At 49.5% G+C, this 19,568-nt stretch overlaps 1 protein-coding gene across 1 annotated transcript in view; it reads left to right on the top strand.

The window, feature by feature from the left end:
- BSN (bassoon presynaptic cytomatrix protein) overlaps positions 1-19,568 on the top strand; it is a gene marked incomplete at both ends in the record, with an annotated part of 86,729 nt that overhangs the window by 27,580 nt on the left and 39,581 nt on the right. The window contains one exon of the mRNA XM_082288546.1: positions 17,596-18,402. Coding sequence (XP_082144672.1) covers positions 17,596-18,402 — 807 coding nt within the window. The remainder of the gene's footprint in view (positions 1-17,595; positions 18,403-19,568) is intronic.

Here is a 19,568-nt window from a genome sequence, read left to right as displayed (position 1 = left end):
TCTTTATTGAGAAGCCGTGGGGCAATACTGGCATTACAATTCCCAAAATTCTAGGTTTCCTCTGGGTGCATCAGGTCCATGTTGGATGTAGCTCTTTGCAGTGGGAAGGATGGCAGAGGATAAGCTGTGACAGTGATACTACATTTACACAGTCTCTTCTCTTGTGAACAGTGCAAAGCCAACAAAGTTTTCTCCTGCTCTTGGGACCTCAGCAACTGTTTGTGCTCCTGGCCATGAAGCACCTCCAGCCCCAGCCACTGGCATGTGTGTGGTCCTGTATCTCCTGCATCTGTATTTTTGTGCTCATGGAGAAACACAAGGCTCTGTTTAGATGTTATAGTTCCCTCTCCTTTTAAAGAATAGGTGTTTGGTCTGGAAAATAAATGTTTCTCTGGTCTGGCACCCCTTGGGGCATTTCACACTCTGGTGTCATGCTTGTGGTGTCTGTGGGTAGCTGAGGAGGTAGGGCTGGCTCTGTCAGCAGTGGTCCTTCCTTCTATGCACCTATTAGCAAGTTCAGAGGTGTGTTTTTTCCTTCTGTGATTAGATCAAAACCCTTGGGCAGGCAGTGGTTTTGTTCTGCTGTGGTGTTAGACAGCTTTTTGTCTGTCAGCTCCCACGCAGTGCACACGCAGTAGCCCGGAGAGCAGTGTACGTGGTAGGTTGTACCCTATATTCAGCCAGACCCCTGTGTTGCTGAGTCAAGTTGCCCATTTTAGAATGATTTGTCTTTTGAGATCATCCTCCTTCACCATATAGCTGTAAAAATAAATCTGTCGTTAGCATTACGTTGCAGATCTGGGTGAAATTTTCCATTGGATCGTGCTGTGCAATAGGAGAGAAATGCGTGTTTGATTCCAGTTTTTTCTTTGTTTTTAGCAGAGCTTCAGCCAGCAGTGACCCGCATGTGCAGCGGGTGATGCTGTTTGCAGGAGCCAGGGCTTGGCATGCCTGCTACCTTCTCCTAAGGATACAGCAACTTGGGCTGCAGCTGCCTGGGCAGGGATGTTTGGCCTCATCTGCTGCCACAGGGCTGCTCCCATCCCAGTGTCCGAGGTCAGCATCTGCCCCGTGGGTGGGTGGGACCAGTGCTTTCTGCCCTACAGCTCTTCTCAAGAGAACCCTGTGAGCTGGGCACTAAATATCTGCTCTTTGTGGCTGCAGTGAATATACTGTGGATTTTTTTATGGTGAGAAAATACAAATAGGAGCAGGGGATTTATCACCCTGAACCAACAGGTTGTATGTGTATGTATATTTGCCATGTTTTAGCCCTTCCTCACTGTTGCCCTTCACCTCTTAATCTCTTTATCCCTACACCAGGTGTTCCATCCTGTATCTGCAGCCTTGCAGTGAAGGATGTGTCTGTTATCCCTTGGCGGACTTCTATTTAATTTTTTTAATGGCATGAGTAACACTGAATGAAACAACTCATATGAAGCTGGAGAGTAGCACACTTGCTCTTGCTGAGCCTTTCTTAGAAATAGCTTGTTTGCCTTTTTGGCCCCTGCTGCAGCCTGAGCAGGAGCTTCTCCCAGCTATCCACAGTGACATGCAGCTCGTCTGTTTGACAGATCACAATTTAAGTTAAAGCCCACGAAAAGAAAAAGCTCTTGAGTAATTCTGGCTGTTCCTCCCAGTGTGCCGCCTTTTGCTGTGCTCTGCGTGGATGATTCAAATAATGCAAAATTTGCTGGCAGAAAACATCAGAAAATATCTTGGCTAAATGGTGCTGGTGACTAAGGGGGCTGGTGTTGCTCAGGGTGGGTCCCCTCCGCTGCCGGCTGCTTTGGCTGAGCCGCGGCTGCGGGGACACCGGAGGGGCTGTGGTAACATGTTCAGCTGTTCGGAGGGGACGGGAGAGCGTGGCTTCCCGCAGGCTGGAGCGATGCTGCGGTGCAGAGGGGTAATTAAAACAACTGCAAGTGGAGAGGAGCCCTCCTGAGGGATGGGCAGTGGCCTCCTTTCTGCTTGGCGTCTTCTGCTGCTCACTGAATACCGAGCCCGGCAAGCCGCACGCGCTGAGCCGCCGCCACCCTGCGCTGTCCTTCCCTCGGTACATTAAGTTACAACAAGCTGTTTGCTTGGATGAGACATGGTTTTTCTTCTGGCTTTCAACTCCCAGATCACTTTATCATTAAAAAGAAAAGCCAGCTGAGGATTGGAAGCGGCTGTCAAGCTCTCCATAGTGGAGCAGGGTACCGAGTCAGAGGCTCCCTGTGTTTTTGAGAGCTTTGCTGTGGCGGCTGCTTGCTTTCCTTCCCTCCCCTGAACATCCCCGGGCAGAGGGATAAGATCCCTTACAGGCCATGGTGGTGGATGGGGATATTTTGCTCTCACAGACGCTGCTCCAGGTTTTCCTGCCGGCCCAGTGGCTGAGTGTCCCTCAGCTCCCACGCAGTGCGCACGCAGGAGAGCAGGAACTGCACAGGGCTGTACAGCCGTCGCCTGTGAGCTCTGGTTTGCGATGTGTGTTTGCTGCCGGAACGCTGCGCTGCCTCGGGGAGCGCTTAGGAGGAAACTTCAAGAGCTTTCAGTGCTTTGATGGAGATTGAGTTAATCCTAGCTGAATTCATTCCTATTTACGGTCTTTCTACAAGCTGCAGAGAGCAGAGTGGTTGTCGGACACTCCATGTTAGCACCCACTCTGCACCCACCCCTACAGAGCTGTCCCAGGGGCTGCATCTCTGGCGCAGCAAGGGGTGCCCAATGGGAGAACCCCAGAAAAGGAGGAGATGTTGTGACATGGCTCTTCCCACCTTGAATGGTAGTGATGTACAAGGTCTGTCTGGTCCTTAAAGACAGAGGTGGTGGCATCTTGTCAGTGTCTCTTGTAACGTGAATTTAGCTGATCACCAGTGCTAGTTATAGAGCTGTGTGGGCTCCCACCACAATAAACCAACTTGCTTCTTCCTGACCCTGTCTCTTGTCTGTCTCGTGGCCATGGTCACGTTTAGATGCTAAAAAGGATTTACATAGTGTGATGGACTGAAAAGCCTCAGAGATTTCTGAAAGCAGCCTTGTGAATGCAGTGAAGTGTTTGTGGAACAGCAGTTCAGCCTGCAGAGGTGTTTCTCACCATCTTAATTCGAGCCCTGCTCCCAGACCTCACCCTCCTGCCATACCCAGCTCTTTTCAGAGACATGATATGTGGCTGTGCTCCTGGACAGCCCAGATCTGAGGGATATGGTGCTCATGGACTATGAAAACTGATTATTTTAAGTCTGATTGCAATGGTGTTTTATCTCAGCTGCAAACCTTTTGATCAAGGACAGCCGAAGGGGGGATGTTTCCATTCTGGAGTCAGTTTATGTTGTAAATAGCCTGTGCTGGTGGCATGGCTTTCTGCTCTGAGTAAATCAAAGCCAAATTGTTGGAATGGCCCTGGAAATCCAGGGAGCAAGATGTGATCTTAAGGGAATGGGAGTAGACTATGCATCAGACTAGTGAGATTAAAGATTTGACAGGAGTTAAGGCATATGCATAACACGGCACTACACCAGCTAGAAGTTGTTTTTAAGGACTGAACAAGTGTGTCCCTCCTCTTCTCTCTTGTTCCCTGCCCTGCCCACTTTCATGCTCATCTCCTGTACCTTAATTGAGCCCAGCTATTTGTGCAGCAGCCTTGCAAGAACCCTCGGGATGAGAAGTTTTAACACTGACTTTTTGTTCCCTCCCCAGCTGCTCTGCCACCCCCTTGCGATGTCCAAGCTGAGGGGGCAGACTGGCCAGACCCTCAAATTGGAGACCTCCATGGAAGGAAGAGACCCGAGTGGCAGGCAGGAGAGATGTGTCCATCAGTCTTGTGGAGAGGAAGTTCTGGTGCCCTCCTCCCTCCAACCGCCCTCTCCCCTTTCCGATGAGCACAACACAGTATTCCCATTAGACAGAAACAGAAGCACAAACACTCGGGCTCATCTGTTCAGCAAAGCCTAGATTATTCTGAATCATCCAACATCCTTATCAGAGCGCTCCAGCCGGCGCTTGCATCAGTCAGAGCAGGCTGGCGGAGTCGGTGGCAGTGCTCTGCCCGTCTTAATTGCCACGAGCCAGCAGCTATTTGAAGCCCTCTCCCCAAAGAGCAAACGAGCTTGTCGCTGCTTGTAGCTTGGCTTTGCAGGAATTGCAGATTAGCAAGCATTCCCCATTAAAAACTGCTAAGGATGCAAATGTATAGGGGTGCACATGTAGTGCAGCAAGCAGCTGGGTGTGATGGAGTGGGGCACTGCTGGGCTTGGACCTAGGAGTGGGAGCTCCCCTTGGGATTTTAGTTTTGGGGTTTTTTTCCCTCCAATTGCAGAATACCCTAGAAGCTGGAAAGGCCATGTCCCTGTGACTCCTTGAGTATGAGATTCCTCCAAAAACAGGTTTGTCATGGCTCTGAGCTGCTCATTGGTTCTGTTCAGCCCCTCCTGTTCTCTCAGGCATGCCATGTTCCTTCCCACAAGATATCCCATGTCTGTCCTGATCTCCTGGAAGGCACTGCTTGCTCCCCCTTCTCTCTGAGAACCTCTGTTCTCAGTATGATGCCCACTAGATAAAATACCAGGTCTAGTGGAAAGGTCTGGCTAAAGACTAGTGGTCTGTGTCGAAATTACTCTGGGGTCCTGAGAAAGGATTGAATTACCTGTACTTCTGGATTCCTCTGAAATAAAGAGCATAGTTATTGTAGGAGAGGCCTGTTCTTGAGCTCACCTGCCTTTGTTTTGCCCACATACTCTATGTATTGCAAAACCTTGCAAGCTTTGAAAAAAGCAAATACCCTTGCTATTTGATAGAGCACAGTGTGTTAGTGCAAGACCAACAGTGCTGGGATCCATCCCAAAAAGTGAAGCCCAGTTAAAGTGAGCCCTTGTACCCAGGCATGGTGCTGTCATCTAGTCCTCAGCAACCTGCTCAAGGGACCTTTGGCAGATTGGGACATGAATCCTGATTTTTCTTGGAGTACAAAGTCAGTACGGAAATGCTGGGCCAGGCCAGCTAATGCCCTGAAATTTGTTTTTACACACTCTGCCTTATGTTGTGACCCGCCATATTAATTTTCCAGCTGATATGATTGTGGTCTTCAAATTGGAGAGTGCTTTGAGAACTATCCCCAAACAGGCATGCTGCTGCTGCCATCTGTCTTTGAGCTGCTTCTAGGATCCCACAACTTGCTCTCAGTAGGCAATTTTTATTGCTTTATTGAATTAGGAAGAATAAAAAAAATCCAGCAACTTCTGAAATACTGTTTTCCATAACTAATTCTAGGCGCTAAATCCCTTTTGATACCAGGGGGACACATTGAAATAATAATGCTTTTTGCAGATCCTGGGTGTAAAGTTTTTGCAATTCTGCCCAAAAAAAGTCTCATGATCTGAGAGACTTGAAGGGCATGTCATTTGGAGGGCTCTGAAGAGCTCCACTGCACTGAGGGATCTGCAAGTTATGGCACCCAACTAAGAGCCAAAATTGGGCGATATTACTCTTACACTAGAAACTGAAAGCTTCAGTGTCCTTCCTTATGATTTTGGCCAGCTCAAGCTCTTACCCCAAGTCACCCTTCTTCTCCAGCCAGCCCTTTTTCCCATGTCTTCCAGCTGCAGGCACTTGTCCAGTGCAATCCAGCCTGCATCCTACTGGGAAGCAAAGATCTCGGCATGGCAAGACCTTCTCCCTGTGGGAGTAGGTCACTGTGCACGCAAGAGCAGCATCTCCATGGACCACGTGCTGTGCCGCATCCCAGTGCCTGCTGCATCCCGTGCTTCAGACCTGCTCCTCCTTTTCTTTCTCTGCAGTGTGCCAGGAGTCAGCCCACGCCGACAGACAAGGCTGTGGGCAGATAAAAGCTTATGGGAAGGTGGTGTTTATTTGGATGTCAAATGCTGTTCGCTCCTGGTGCATGGATTCTGCTGCTTCCCCCTTGCTGGCCAATCCATGCCTTCTCTGCCTGGTTTGAGGCAGTTTGGGGCTGATTGCTCACAGTCAGCATGGCTCCTGCTGTTCAGCTGGATATTTTGATGCATGATACTTGAAAATCAGAGGCAAGATCTCTCCAGCTGAACCCCCGAAAGTGGAGGGAGCCATGATCGCTGCTGCTGCCTCACCTGCAAAAAATGCCCTGTCAGAGTCAGTCCTGTGGCTGGTAATTACACATGAGTATCCTGGCTTTGCAGCCGGGGCATGACGACAAGATTTATTGTTTCTCTTCAGAAATGGTTTCTAATTGGCATTGGAGCAAATCAAAGTGGGGTGAAATCAGCTTGAACTGTGCAGTTTGCTCCTCTGTAGTTTCCTGGCTGTCTGGACGGACATGGAGCACTGCAGCTGCTGCTGCCTGTGTGCTGCTTGTCGGAGATCTTTCAAAGGAAAGATAAGAAGCCCTAGAAGGGCATTAGCTTCTGCAATATTTTTGGTATTTTACCTGAGCGATTTCTATTTGAATGTCTTTCTCTTTTGTTGCAGTTTCTAGTCTTGCAGTTGAGGACTTGGTCCTTTATTTGAGCTGAACTAAACTGGCTTTTGTTGTAAGCTTGCCCAGGGTTTTCATTTGTGCTAAGGGGTCTTAGGCAGGTTGCTCTATGGTAATCCTCTTGGCCCCCCCCTTCAGGAAGGCTGCAGAAAGCTCCCCAAATGGGGTCACTTCAAGTTTTGGCTTGGGTTGTGACAGAAAAGACAGTCTTTCAAGTAGCAGAATTCTTTTTCATTAGGAGTTTATTCACCTTTCTGGTATATTGGTTTAGATCTCCATGGCAATGATGACTTTAGCTCAGCAAGCACAATATCATAGAATAGAATCCCAGAATGGTTTGGGTTGGAAGGGACCTTAAAGCTCATCTCATTCCAGCTCCTGCCACGGGCAGGGACACCTTCCACTAAACCAGGTTACTCCAAGCTCCATCCAACCTGGCTTTGAGCACTTCCAGGGATGGGAAGTTCACAATTTTCCGGGCCAGCCTGTTTCAGTGCCGTACCACCCTCACAATAATGAGTTTCTTCCCAGTAGCCTCTCTATTCCTGCCCTCTTGTCAGTGTAAAGCTGTTCCCTGTTGTCCTGTCACTCCATGTCCTTGTAAAAGATCCCTCTCCAGCTCTCTTGAAGCCCCTTCAGGTACTAGAAGGGTCTCTAAGGCCTCCCCAGAGTCTTCTCTTTCCAGGCTGAACAACTCCAACTCTCATCAAATCATGATTTGAATGACCAATTTTAATCTTGCTTTGCAACTAACTTTTTTTTTTAATGACAGGGTGATTGCTCTTGTAGGCTGGCTGGCAATGAAGTAGCCCCTTCTTTAAGACTAAATAATAGGTATACAAACCCAGTTTCAAATGATGTGGCTCTACAGGTACCCGTGCAAGTTCTAATTGTTTGCAGATTCTTGTGTAAATTTAATTTAGTAGATGATGATGTATGATCCAGGTGTATTTGGATGTCCAGGTATATTTGGATGGGGATAGGAATTCCAACACAAAAATCCTATTCTAATTTATTTAAAATAGGTGGCTGGTGACTGGACAAGCTATTTCTGGGAAAGGGTGCCCAGGCTGGAAGAAATCTACCCAGCGCCTCTCCTCTGCTTCTCAGAGAGTCATAAAGATGTTCAAGGTTTGTGGTAGGGTCCTGAGCCCCGTGGGAAAGCCTCTTGCATTTGTCTGGGGTCACTGGAGCCAGAAGCTGGTACCTGCCCCTCTGACTGGTTCATTGCTCCTCTGCCGTGGGAAGGGAGCTGCCTGGGATGGCTTTGTCATGGGTTTAGGATTAACTCTCCTTCTGGACTCCTTCCAGGTTGATTTCTCTGGTCTCTCCTATCCAAGCATGGTAAGTTCTGCCTGACTGGGACCTTTCCTCCCGCTGGCAGTGCTCCTTCCCTGGCAACCAGAGTGTTGTCCCTTGTGGCAGGCCCTGTGGGCCTCCAGCCTCCAGCACTGCATCCTGCTGTGCCTCACTGCAGCTCTTCAGCTCATCACCATCATCTAACGCAATTCCTGGGGAAACCAGTACAGCCAGCTCCCCAGAAGGGCTGTATGGGACACCCAGCCATGTCCAGACCATAAACAGGAGGGAGGTATGTGCTGTGCCTGTCTCCTCCAAGGTGCACACACATCTTTTTGCCTATCTTATCTGTCAATAATTGCATCCTCTCAGCAACACAATAACCCAAATGAAGGTCTGGGCTGTCCACAGGGTTTCGTGGAAGATCAAACCTGCCCTGGACAGCCTATTGCTCGCTCCTTTGGCCAGCGTTTGGTACCCAGCAGGGTGTCTTGAGATCATGGCATCTGCTTACATTTCTTTTGCTGCAGCCATAGATTTGTGTTTCACAGATTGTGTGGCTAGCTGGATTATAAATTATTCATGACAGGCAACTTATCGTGTTTATCTGGAATAATTGAGCAATTAAGTCTGTTTAGGTATGTAAAAAGATTGTGCAATGGCTTGTCTATCTTCAGGCCCTAAATTCTGCAAGAGCATTTGTTACATATTTAATCGAGAATAACAACAACAACAATAAAAAGAGAGGCAGAAGATACACTCTGCTTTGATGCACTGATCCACTGTGATGTGTTCATTCGCACAAATTTTTCATTCCAGTGACTTCACTCGTAAATACACATTAGCCCAGGATAAATTAGACTTACTTGGCTCCTTCAGTCTGGAGAAGGTGTGAGGCCATAACACCAGGTCTGCAACCCTCTCTCTGGAAACACTTTGGGCTATTTATGCCAGCACCAGGATTGTTTTTAGTATTTAAAACTTTCCATCCTAGACATGTGGGTCAGAGGATAACGCTTCTCTCCGCCCTCGTCACTGCTGTGCTGTACTCAGATGCTGATGCTGCCAAGGTAATGCAAAGTTTGGGGGTGAAAGGATCTTTAAATATTCAAGAGCGTTTAGTTTAGTCCCTGAGCTACAGCCATTATCTCCCATTGCTGTAATTGTCCAGGAAGATTCCCAAAGGAGCTGGGAGCTCATGAGCAAGGCTGCAACAGGGACCGCTCAGAGCTGAATAAGTGTGAGCCATGCAGTAAATGGATGATTTTATTCTGTGTTACTAATAGGAAACTGGGCTGCTTTTAAATTAATCTGTTACAAGTCTATTTACCGGGAGCAGCCTGTGGTCTTTATAGCATTATAGCTGTGAATTGCATCGCTGCTGCACATGACACCCCGAGGAGCCCCGTGGCCTCGTGTATTCCTCTTCTTTGGGCAGGAGGTACGAGGGAATGGAAAGTTTTGAGCTTCTCTGCTCCCTCCCAGGCTGCTATTTTAGTTCTGCAGGAGACAATGAGTGAGCAGGACCGGAGGCTCCTGTTACTCGGGACGTCCGTCCTTCGGCTAGCGGCAGGGCACGGGAGCAGCAGCAGAAAAAGGCAAAGCAAGCCATTAGGCTTTCCTTGGCCGAGAGGGCTCCCGTGGAAGTCCCGCATCACGGAGCGAGAGGCACCTGGGGCTGCACTTAGAGCACCTCGGCGTGCAGAGCTCGGGAGGTTAAAGCCCGGGGTGAGCTCTCTGCCGTGCTCCCTGCCCCGGCCCAGGGGACAGCATCCTCCCAGCACGTACAGACGTCCAAACCTTTCATGCGCTCCTGCGGACGGGGAACAAAGGCTGTCTAAACAGGAGCTAGTGAGGCAGCAAATCGCGCAAGAAACCTTCCCTAATGAACTGGAAGGACTTGTCCCTTTGCCTCGGGCGGCGACACTGCCGGCGTGCTTAGCTAGGCAGCGCCTTGTTTGGCGGGGGACCCGCGCTCCGGGGGGAGCAGAGGAGCAGCGCTGGGTCTGGCGCTGGAAAGGTTTCCTCTGCCCATCTGCTCCTCTCTGCCAGCAAGGGCAAGCAGTAAGGAGGGGATGCTCTCACTTCCTGAGGAGCTAGCCATGGGGGATGCTGCCGGGGAGCACCGTCCTGCCTGTGACGGCGGATCGAGGTTAGTTGCAAAGCTGTTGGGCGTGCAATTATTTCTTTTGATCGTTTGCTTCATCCCCGTGTCCGTGGTTGCGTGGTGCAGGGAAAGATGGACCGAGCAGCGAGGTGCAGGAGCTGGAGGTCGTCTTTGAAACACAGAGGGTCTGCAGAGCCTTGTGGGGATCAGTGCCTCCTGACGCCCTTTGGGGAGAGGAGACGTGCTCAAGTAGCCTGGGGTTGGTTCAGGGAGTGCTAACCAGAGAAAGGAAACTGTTTGAAAAGTGACTCATAGGATGAAATGGCACTGTCTTATTTCTCAGCTCGATCCTCTGGACAAACGCAGTTTCCCATCTGTTATTTGCAGAGAAGGAGATGAGTTTGGGGGTTGGTTCCTTTCACTCGCCAGCAAGCAAGCAAGTTGATTATTTTCTGGCAAGCATTAGCAGGATGATTACTGACGGCTCCGGTGGCTTCCCCTTCTGGGCAGGAGTGCCAAGGACTAGATTTTATTTGTATTGAGATGTTTGAAGATAAAGATGAGCATAAGGTGGCCTTTTTCACAAGTGACTCGCTGCCTCAGTGACCAATTCCCCCTGTCAATTAAGTGCTGAAACACTCCTAATTGCACATTTTCTCTGGAGCCCTGGGTTCTCCTCAAACTGTGCTTTAGATTTGGACCAGGAAGCTTCAGCCCACGCTGCCTGCATGTTTGCATCCGCCTCCTCTCCACCTGGATGCAGGCATGAATTCTGGTGATGTCTTGACACGTAGCCTGGCTCCGGGCACACAACAGCTCCCTCACCCTGGGCTGCTCATGGTCCTCCCAAGCCACCTCGGGAGACTCCATCTCCTGGTGTTATCAGTCCCACTCAGCTCGGACTTTGGCTGATACACCACATCACAGCCTCCCACGGGATGCTTTGCAGGCTCCTCTTTGCATTTGCATGTAGGCTGTGCACTGATCCAGACAACCAGGGCTGCATTTCCTACCCTCCAGACATGAGCTCCATGGCAAACTGTCCCTGCACTGCTGTAGGAGAACTCAGCAACAGAATCATGGAATGGTTTGGGTTGGAAGGAACCTTCAAGATACCTCATTCCAACCCCCTGCCATGGGCAGGGACACGTTCCACTAGGTAAGGTTGCTCAAGGCCCCATCCAACCTTTGCCTCAAACACTTCCAGAGAGAGTTTCATTCTGCTATAAAACAAACCAAAACTTCAGAAAAAGGTGTATATTGGTATTTGTCATATGCTCCACCAGCCAGTCTGGGATGGTGCAGGAAACCTGATCCATATGGTACCTTTAGTTTTTTTCATGCATCAGCAGCTCCTCCAGCATTTGCTGAGCTTTCCCTGCTCTCCTGCAGCCATTCCCACCTCCTGCCTTCCGAGCAGTATTCCAGCTCCCCACAACTTGCCATTCCCTCTGTTCTCTAGCTGAGGGCTGCCTTCTAGCACTGCCTCTTCCCTTGGAGCAGGATGTTGTTTAAGTGCAGAGTATGTGGCTTTGGCAGATTTCAGTGTGACAATGTAAAACACAAGACGTGCCCCCCGGAGAGCTCCTCGGGAGTGGATCCGGGAGGCATGGATGGAAGGGACGTTTCGCTGACTGGCTGATTTTGTGAGACAGCAGTTCTTCATGTGCAGGCAGAGCTGCTGAGCTGGAGACACTTAAGGACACTCTCAGGCAGGGCACTGGCAGCTCTTGGGAGAGGCCAGCCTGTTGCAGTGTTCCTCCAGGATAAGCCAGTAGCAGCCATGAATGAAACCGTTCTCCATCCAGTCAGTGATCCTGGTGTTGAGCCTCTCCATTAGCCTGATTAACACAGTACCTTCCTTACCTAGTTCCAGCCTGGGTTATTTTTATACTCATACTGGTGCCTGCAAAAGGCAGAGGGAGCTGTGATGGTGGCCTTGGGGTGCATCTGCTGGGGGGGTGACTTCATCTTGGGGGGCTCTGGGGAAGGGGCCCACTCGGGGCTCTTGGAATTGAAGAACTGCTGCCAGAGGTGCCCTTTTGTGCTCTTCCCAAACATGGTTGGGGTTTTTTTCTTCAGGATTTTCAGTTTTGTAGAATATTAAATACACATGTTTTGGGCGACACAGAAAACCCACATTCCTTTTCTGTTCTGAATTCCCATGAACTTGGCTTCTGGTTTTTCAGCTCGTTGTACATCTTGTCTCATGCCGAATGATGAGTGTGGGTTGTATCTTCTGCTGAACAAAGCTCCTTTTCTCTGTCCTGTCCGAAATGGTCACCTCTGGGTGGGATTGATCATGCTGGACTCAAGATGACTTGGGAGCTGTTCTTCCCAGTCTAAAATAATTGTTTAAAACAGGTCAGATGGACTGAGCCCAGTGGCCTCCTCTGACACAGCGGTGTGTAGCTAGCAAGGTTGATGGCTTTGGCTGCAGTGAGGTCTAAATGGGTAGAGCTGGTGAGGAACCATTCCATCTCAAGTCTCCAAAGTCATAATTATGGTAATCTAAATATGGTCTCTCCTTTTTGTATTTATTCTCTTTCTGTAGTACGATAGCGTCCTGGGTGACCTCCAGATGGTCCAAAATAACCAACCCTCAGCAAAGACAGAATTACTCTTTATTATAATCCTAAATTTTGGCGTGAAAATCTCTTGGATGTTCAATTACGATGTTTTTCTGCTTACAGTGCTCATTTTAAAGCTTCTACCCACTGCAAAGGCTTAACTCTATACTTGAGGTACTTTTAGAGCTGTATTGTCTTACCTCAGGGGAACAAAACAACCTGCAGAACCAGTGCTCCCTCACATCCCCTGGTAAGAAATCCTGGGGATGGGCTATTTTCACATAGTCTCCTAAAATAGGTGGTGGTAGAATAACTTCAGAAGCCTTATAGACTCAAGCTGTGTCTATCATTTCAGATCCTTTTTAAACATGTGCTTTTCTTGGTGTTTTTCTAGATGGTTTGGAAACCGCAGTGCACAGGGATGGATCTTGGTCCCCTTTATGTACTTGCTCTGCAGAGGGTCACAATCTAGCCCACCATGCCTGTAATTTTATATATGTATGTGTGCATATATCCAATTTATAATTCTTATCAGTGTTTAAATATGCCCTGGATAGAGCCAGCACGTGCTGTGGATGTTCCTGCTGCAATTTTTTAAAAAGAAAACGCTGATTGGAAAGTTTTCATTCCTAATGGGATTTGCAAATGGTCGGTGCTCACAGGACTGCATTGAGGGGGGAGGCACATCTGGCAGCTGTGACCCAGCAAATGCTGCCTTTTGCTGACCTACCCATGCACTGGGGAATAACAAGATTTGGAAGGGGGTTTTGAGGAATATTCTGGGTGTTGGAGGGGTCTGTAGTGGGAAAGGTAAGGCTGGTGGTCGTGGGCATGTTGGGTACTACGTGTGAGGCTGGGGCAGGTCAGGTATCAGATACAAACATCCCAAATGTCCATACAGATGGGATGGTTCAAGCTATCAAAGCTTGTGAGGTCAGAACAGGCATAAAATATCCTATAGATGAAAGGCCTGTAAGCTTTACCTCCCTGAGTCTTCTGCTGAGCCCAACAGCATGTGTATAATTTGCTTTAATGGTTAGAAACATCTGCTGTTAAAAGTGATGCTTAATATATTTGGCTTCCATTTCCAGTCATTAGTTCTTTTTATGCCTTTTTCTGCCTAATTAACAACCTTTTAGTACCTGATATTGTTTCCACTGAATGTGCTGCTATATCGTAATCAAGTCACTTCTTAATCTTCTCTTTGATAAACGAAAAAGATCAACCTCTTCAATTCTTTCATTTCAGACATTTTCTGCACCCCTAGAATCACTCTTACAGATCCGGTCTGTATCTCCCGCGGTGTTTTACTAATCTCCTTTAAATGTCGGTGTGGAACCGTGGATGACTCTGGGAGGAGTCCCTTGGTGCTGGAAGAGGAGGCTGATCCACCTCCTCACTCCTACTTCCAGCTCCAGGCTTCCTGCACAGACTGAGCGCAGGTTTGCCAGGCAGTAGAGACTCATCTTCATCGATATTTAAGATATGAGGGGCTGAAACCAGATGATCTTTAAGGTCCCTTCCAACCAAAACCATTCTGATTCTGTGGTTTTACCAAAATCCGTTGTGAGTGGCACTGGCCATAGTGAGATTATGATACCTTGGCAGTGGTGAGTTCTCGTTGCCCCCATCTCAGACAGGTAGCCAGTCTGAAATCCATTTAACATATTCGCTATTCATATTCTATAGTGCTTTTTATTTTTGTCAGCATGTCATACATTACTAGGCCAAAACACCTTTTGGACATCAAGGATGTTGCTTCTGTGCATTATTAATATCAGATGTGCAGAGAATAAAATCAGGTTTGCTTTGTCGTGACCTATTTTTCCTAAAACCATGTTGATGGGTGTGTTTGTGTGTCCTTCAGTTCTCTGCACTGTCTTTCTGCCTTGGACAGATGTCTGGCTCCCTGTCCCCTTCAGGCCCTACCTTTGCATTCTTCAAGCAGAAGACTCTTCCAGCCTCCTAAAATTTCCTCTTAAAAATGAACATCAGCACGCAGCAGTTTTCTTAGTTCTCTTAGAGCTCTTAGATACAAAATTATTCAGTTCTGCCAAATTTAAATATCTTCTGGTGCTGGTAGATGTTGTTGAATGTTCTCGATTACTAATAAGATGGAGATGCTTCATCCTCGTAAGGAGTGTTATCCGGCTTGTTCCCAAATGTTCCAGGACAGTGATTACAGCATGTCCATCATATCTGTCTCGTTAACAGCTCCCCCATATCCAATGATGGACCCCTGTCCTTTCTAGGAAGAGTCTTGGTGTAAATCTTTACTAATCCAACCTCTGAAACTTTTGATTTGGTGAAGAACTGGGCAAACAGGACACAGAAATAGATGGAACTGGAGTATTTCATTGACTTGCATCACCATCCTCTAAATGCTTTTCTTCTAGCTTGCAGACTCATCATGCTGGGGGAAGATGCCCAGAAAACAGTAGAGAGAAATAGGGGGAAAGAGTATTAAAAGAATGATTTATCCTACTATTTCTTTATCACCCAGGCTCTTCCCTTCTCCTTTCTCCTTCTTGGGGGGGAAGGATCTTTGGCAAGACAACTCAGCCCTTGGTCTTTGCTATCTTCCCTGCAGCATCCTTTAAGTTGTCTTTGATCTGTGTAACCCACACAGTGTGTCATCGGTTGCATCAGTGGAGGCCAGCCAGGCAATTTGTGATAATCCCAACTCAATTTACATTTCAAATGCTTGCTCTGGGAGCTCATGCCTGCAGCTTTCTCCTGCTCCTCAGGACAGATGTTCCTCACCAACTCACCAAGGGCAATTGGATGCTCCTATTGCACCTAAAACGCCCCCTGGCTTTTTCCTATCTGGGTCGTAGGTTCACTGTGAAAAGTGAGAAAGCTACAATGATCCCATGGTTCTTCAGCCCTGAGCTCAGGGAGATAGATCCTGGTGGGCTTGTCCATGAGCCGTATGCAGCTGCTGTAGCCACGGGACCTGGGCACAGTGCCTCCCTGTGCCCCAGTTTTCCTGGAGGAGCCTTGGCCAAGGGCAAAGTGGGGACTGTGTGGCACAGGGAGGGAGTGGATCTCCTCTTCCCCCAGTTTCCACCTCACTTAGGGTCTTAAAGTGCGGGTAAGGAGATTATGTGGAGAGGGAAGATTTGAATTTCTTGCATCCTGGGAACAAGAACCTTAATAGAAGGGATTGGTTCTCCCTTAATTTGAGCTGATAGGGATGGTGGGCAAAGCTGATGGGATTTTGGTAGACACTCTCTTGAAATAGAATAGTGGGAAGAAATTCCAGGGGGTGTGAAAGCAAAAATAACGCGAGAAATTCTGGATGTCAGAAGAGAGACGGCAAGACCCTAAGAAATTATAAAAACTAAAGTACTATTTTCAGAAACTAAATATAATGTGGCTCCTTTGGAACAGCTTGGAGAAACGACAATGTAGCGCAAAATTCTGGGGAAAATTGAGGCTGTTTTCCCTCAGCTCCAAGTGAAGAACTCGAGCGGAGGCTGGTGTAGAGAGTGGCGTAGGAGCTCAGCAAGTGCAGGGAGGGCTGGGAAGAGCACAGAGATGACGTGCAGCCAGGCTTGTAAGGGGATGGGAAGAGCTTTGCTGGAGGCAATGCCAAGCCTTGGCACCCAGCAGGTGCAGAGAGGGGAAGGGGCACTGTGGGCAGGTGGAGGTTTGTTCATCCACCCCCCCGAATTTGAATCCATCTTTCCTAGCTGATCTGAATTTCCTCTGTTTTTAAAAATTTATCGTTTGAAGGCTGACCTTTATGACAACCGTTATGGGGAGGGGACTTGTAAGGAGTGGTTTAGGAGTTACTTGCCTCACCTCTCGAGGACTTGCCATCATGTCCCATCATGAGACTGCGATAACACCCAGCTGCATCTCTGCAGGCAGCTCCTGTGAGCAGAAGAAGGTTGAAATGTGCCTGTTGTGTGGCTGGAGTGTAGGGGGAAAAACCCTGTGGCCAGGTTATGAATCACCTGTGCCTTCAACCGTAGGACCAAAAGGCCAAGCAGACCTGGAGCTGTGGGACTGGGCAAGGTGATTAATGTCTCTGCAGTGGGGCTTAAGCTGAGCCTTAGAGGTGATCCGTAACACTGGAATGAAGAGATGGCTTCTGGAATGAAAGGCAGGCAAATCCACACCTCGTGCAGTGGGTGTAGGTCTGTGGGATGTGCAGCCCCCAGAGAGCGCAGGGGCCAGGAGCTGTCGGGTGCTGCCCCTGCCAGGCTCTGCATCTGCTTGTTGTGTGTGCTGCTCTGGTTTTTGGGAATGTTCTGGTCCTTTTTGCCACCTTAGTTGCTTGTCTTGGAGAAGTCTTTTGCAAGCAGACCTGGCTGTCCTGCTGACTGTGCTGTATATTAATACTTATGGAGCTGCTGAGCATCCTGGTGATTCCTCATATGGAAAGGCTTTACTGCCTCTTTAATTAACTTAATTTAGACATTAGTGTGTCACAGGGAACATCTCTCGTGGGGAAAGTCTTTCATTTATCACCACTTAGCCAGAGAACTGTTCTATTTTTCATTTGCATGCAAAAGTTCATTGTGGTGAGAGTGAATATTAACCCTTTGCTCCCCAGCATGCACTTTGCCTTCCTGGAAGTGCAGATGCATTGTGCAAGGAGCAGCACTCTTTGCACTCCTTTATAGCATTCCAGAGCCAAATTTTGAAGTGGAATATCACAACCACTGGACCGATTCCAGAAAATCCATCTCTGCTAGCCCCAGGGAAGCATTGGGCATGGCACAGTGGTGTTTCCTTGTTTGGCCTTGGCTATTTTCTGTGCTATCTCTGGTCACCAGGCAGGAGGGAAAAAATGGACTTTGGGGAGGTGTTGGAGCTATGAGCCCTCGGAAAGGCCCCTCTTCCCCCAGGAGAGGCAGAGCCTCATGGCAAGCAGTTGCTTCACAGCAGAAGCTTTGGAAGCAGACCAAGGCTAATTAAAGCTGGCGTTCTCGCCGGCGTGCTGTGCCGTGGGTACCTGTGACAGATGGGGGCCGCTCGCCCCGACTGCGAGGTGCTGCTAGTGAAGAACATGGTACCAAAATGTTTTTCAGGGGCTGATGGCTGGTTCCTATGGCTATGTGGGGTCTGTCTGTGGGGAGGTAAGGGTGTGCTGGGGCTGCCTGCAGGTAGCTGTACCTGCCCATCACTCACTGCCCATGTCCTCTCCTTGTCTCACAGGTGAAGGAATGGCTGTGCTTGAACTGCCAGATGCAGCGGGCGCTGGGGATGGACATGACCACCGCTCCTCGCTCCAAGAGCCAGCAGCAGCTGCACTCCCCTTCGCCATCCCCCTCCCAGTCCCCAGCCAAGCACCCGCCACCCCCGGCTGCAGATAAGACCCCACCAGCCCCCCGTGCCCTGCCACAAGAGCAACCCAAACCTCAGCCCACAACGCCGCAGAGGGAACCGCACGGCCAAGGACAGCCAAAACCTCAGGAGGCGGCCAGGTCCTCCCCGCAGCATCAGGCCAGGTCCTCCCCGCAGCATCAGCAAGCCAAGCCTTCCCCCTCCGAGCAGAGAAAGACGCCAGGAGATGCTGGGGCGAAGCCTGCTGCCCCGGTCCCCGGGGCTGGAGCACCAGAGCAGCCCCAGGAGGGGCTCACAGGGAAGCTCTTCGGCTTCGGGGCATCCCTCCTGACCCAGGCCAGCACGCTCATGTCTGTCCAGCCAGAGGCCCCTGCTCCGAGCCAGCCGTCTCCTGGCAAAGTGCCTCCAAAAATTGTCTTCAGCGATGCCAGCAAAGAGGCTGGTCCCAAAGCCCCAGGGGCACAGGGCCGGGCTGGTGCTGCGCCGGCGGCGAAGCCAGGCAAAGCGGAGCAGGGTGTCAAGCCAAAGGAAGTGCCGAAAGCAAGGGTCTCGTGCCCCCTCTGCAAGGCGGAGATCAATGTGGGCTCCAGTGAGCCCCCCAACTACAACACCTGCACAACCTGCCGGCAGCAGGTCTGCAACATGTGTGGCTTCAACCCCACGCCTCACCTCGTGGAGGTAAGGGGGCTGGCGGGGGAGGGGGTGGGCATCTTCTGATCCTGCCAGGGTACGTGCTCTCTTCCTTGCTTAAAATGGAGAAAAGATGGGGTGCTTGCTTTCAGAGGTCTATAAAAAAAGCCTTTAAGAAACTGCTGAAGCCAAGCTCCTCCTGGTGCAGGCCGCAGGGCTGGAGTCCATGGTCTTCTGCCTCTTGGCAAAGTCATGGATTTCATGTGTGTACACTGATTTCATGCTGGTTTCATGCAAGGAGCAGAGCAAGGCATGGATGTTGTTAAGGGCACCCTCAACAGTGCCCACTGCTCCCCAGAGATGTCCAAGGGTGAGGAAATAGGAACAGGTCATGCAAGTGCCAGTCACCAACTAGCATCTTCCTCCTGTTGCTGTGGATGGAAGCCTTGGCCAGACTGGAGATGAGGCTAATGAGGGATGTTCTGCAGCTCCTGCATTCTCGAATGGTGAGGCTGCAAGGAAAATGAAAACAGGGGAAGAAAGCGTCAGGGCCTCAGCAAGAGACACCTGGGAGCTGGATAGTGGAATGGGCTGAGCACAGGGTGGATGTGGGGACGCCTAGTGTTGTTTGGATGTGAATTGGGTGTGCATTCTGCAGCCTGCTGAGATGGAGTGCCAGGAGAGGAGAAGGGAGGTTGAGATGGTCTGAAGTTGACCCAATCTTACCTGTTGTAATTGAGAATATCTCTGAATTGTTGTGATGCCCCCCCCAGATCATCTTCCCAAGCACCAAAAAAGCCCTGTAGCCAATTCTAGCCACTTGTGCCTGGAGAGGAGAGTGGTGCAACTGGTTCAGCTGGAGTATCCTCCTACCCCTTCCACCTTAGAAGCTAGGGAGGGGTATCTTCCAGGCCCTTCACCCCCTCCTGTACAAGTGATTTGAGACCCTTACCAGAGGAGGCTCAGGGCTTGCTCCTGGAAGTGAGACACAGAATTGATAACATCAGCACACAGAGAAGTTAATTGGAACTTGAAATGACCAGAAGTAGGATTGCTAATCTTGGCTCCATTCCATGGCAGATAATTACATTTTATGTCCCTAGCTCCTCCCCGCAGTTTCAATTACACCCAGTAATTTTCTGTTCTTCCTGAAGCTGCTGCTGCTGCCACCGCTCATGGTCACGTTGGCGGTGGAGGAGACGCTCTCCCACAGT

Source organism: Coloeus monedula (genome assembly GCF_965178545.1).
Source record: "Coloeus monedula genome assembly, chromosome: 11".
In the NCBI taxonomy this organism is placed as follows: Eukaryota; Metazoa; Chordata; class Aves; order Passeriformes; family Corvidae; genus Coloeus; species Coloeus monedula.
The sequence above is the reverse complement of the archived record's forward strand: the minus strand, read 5'-3'. Positions and strand labels throughout refer to the sequence as shown.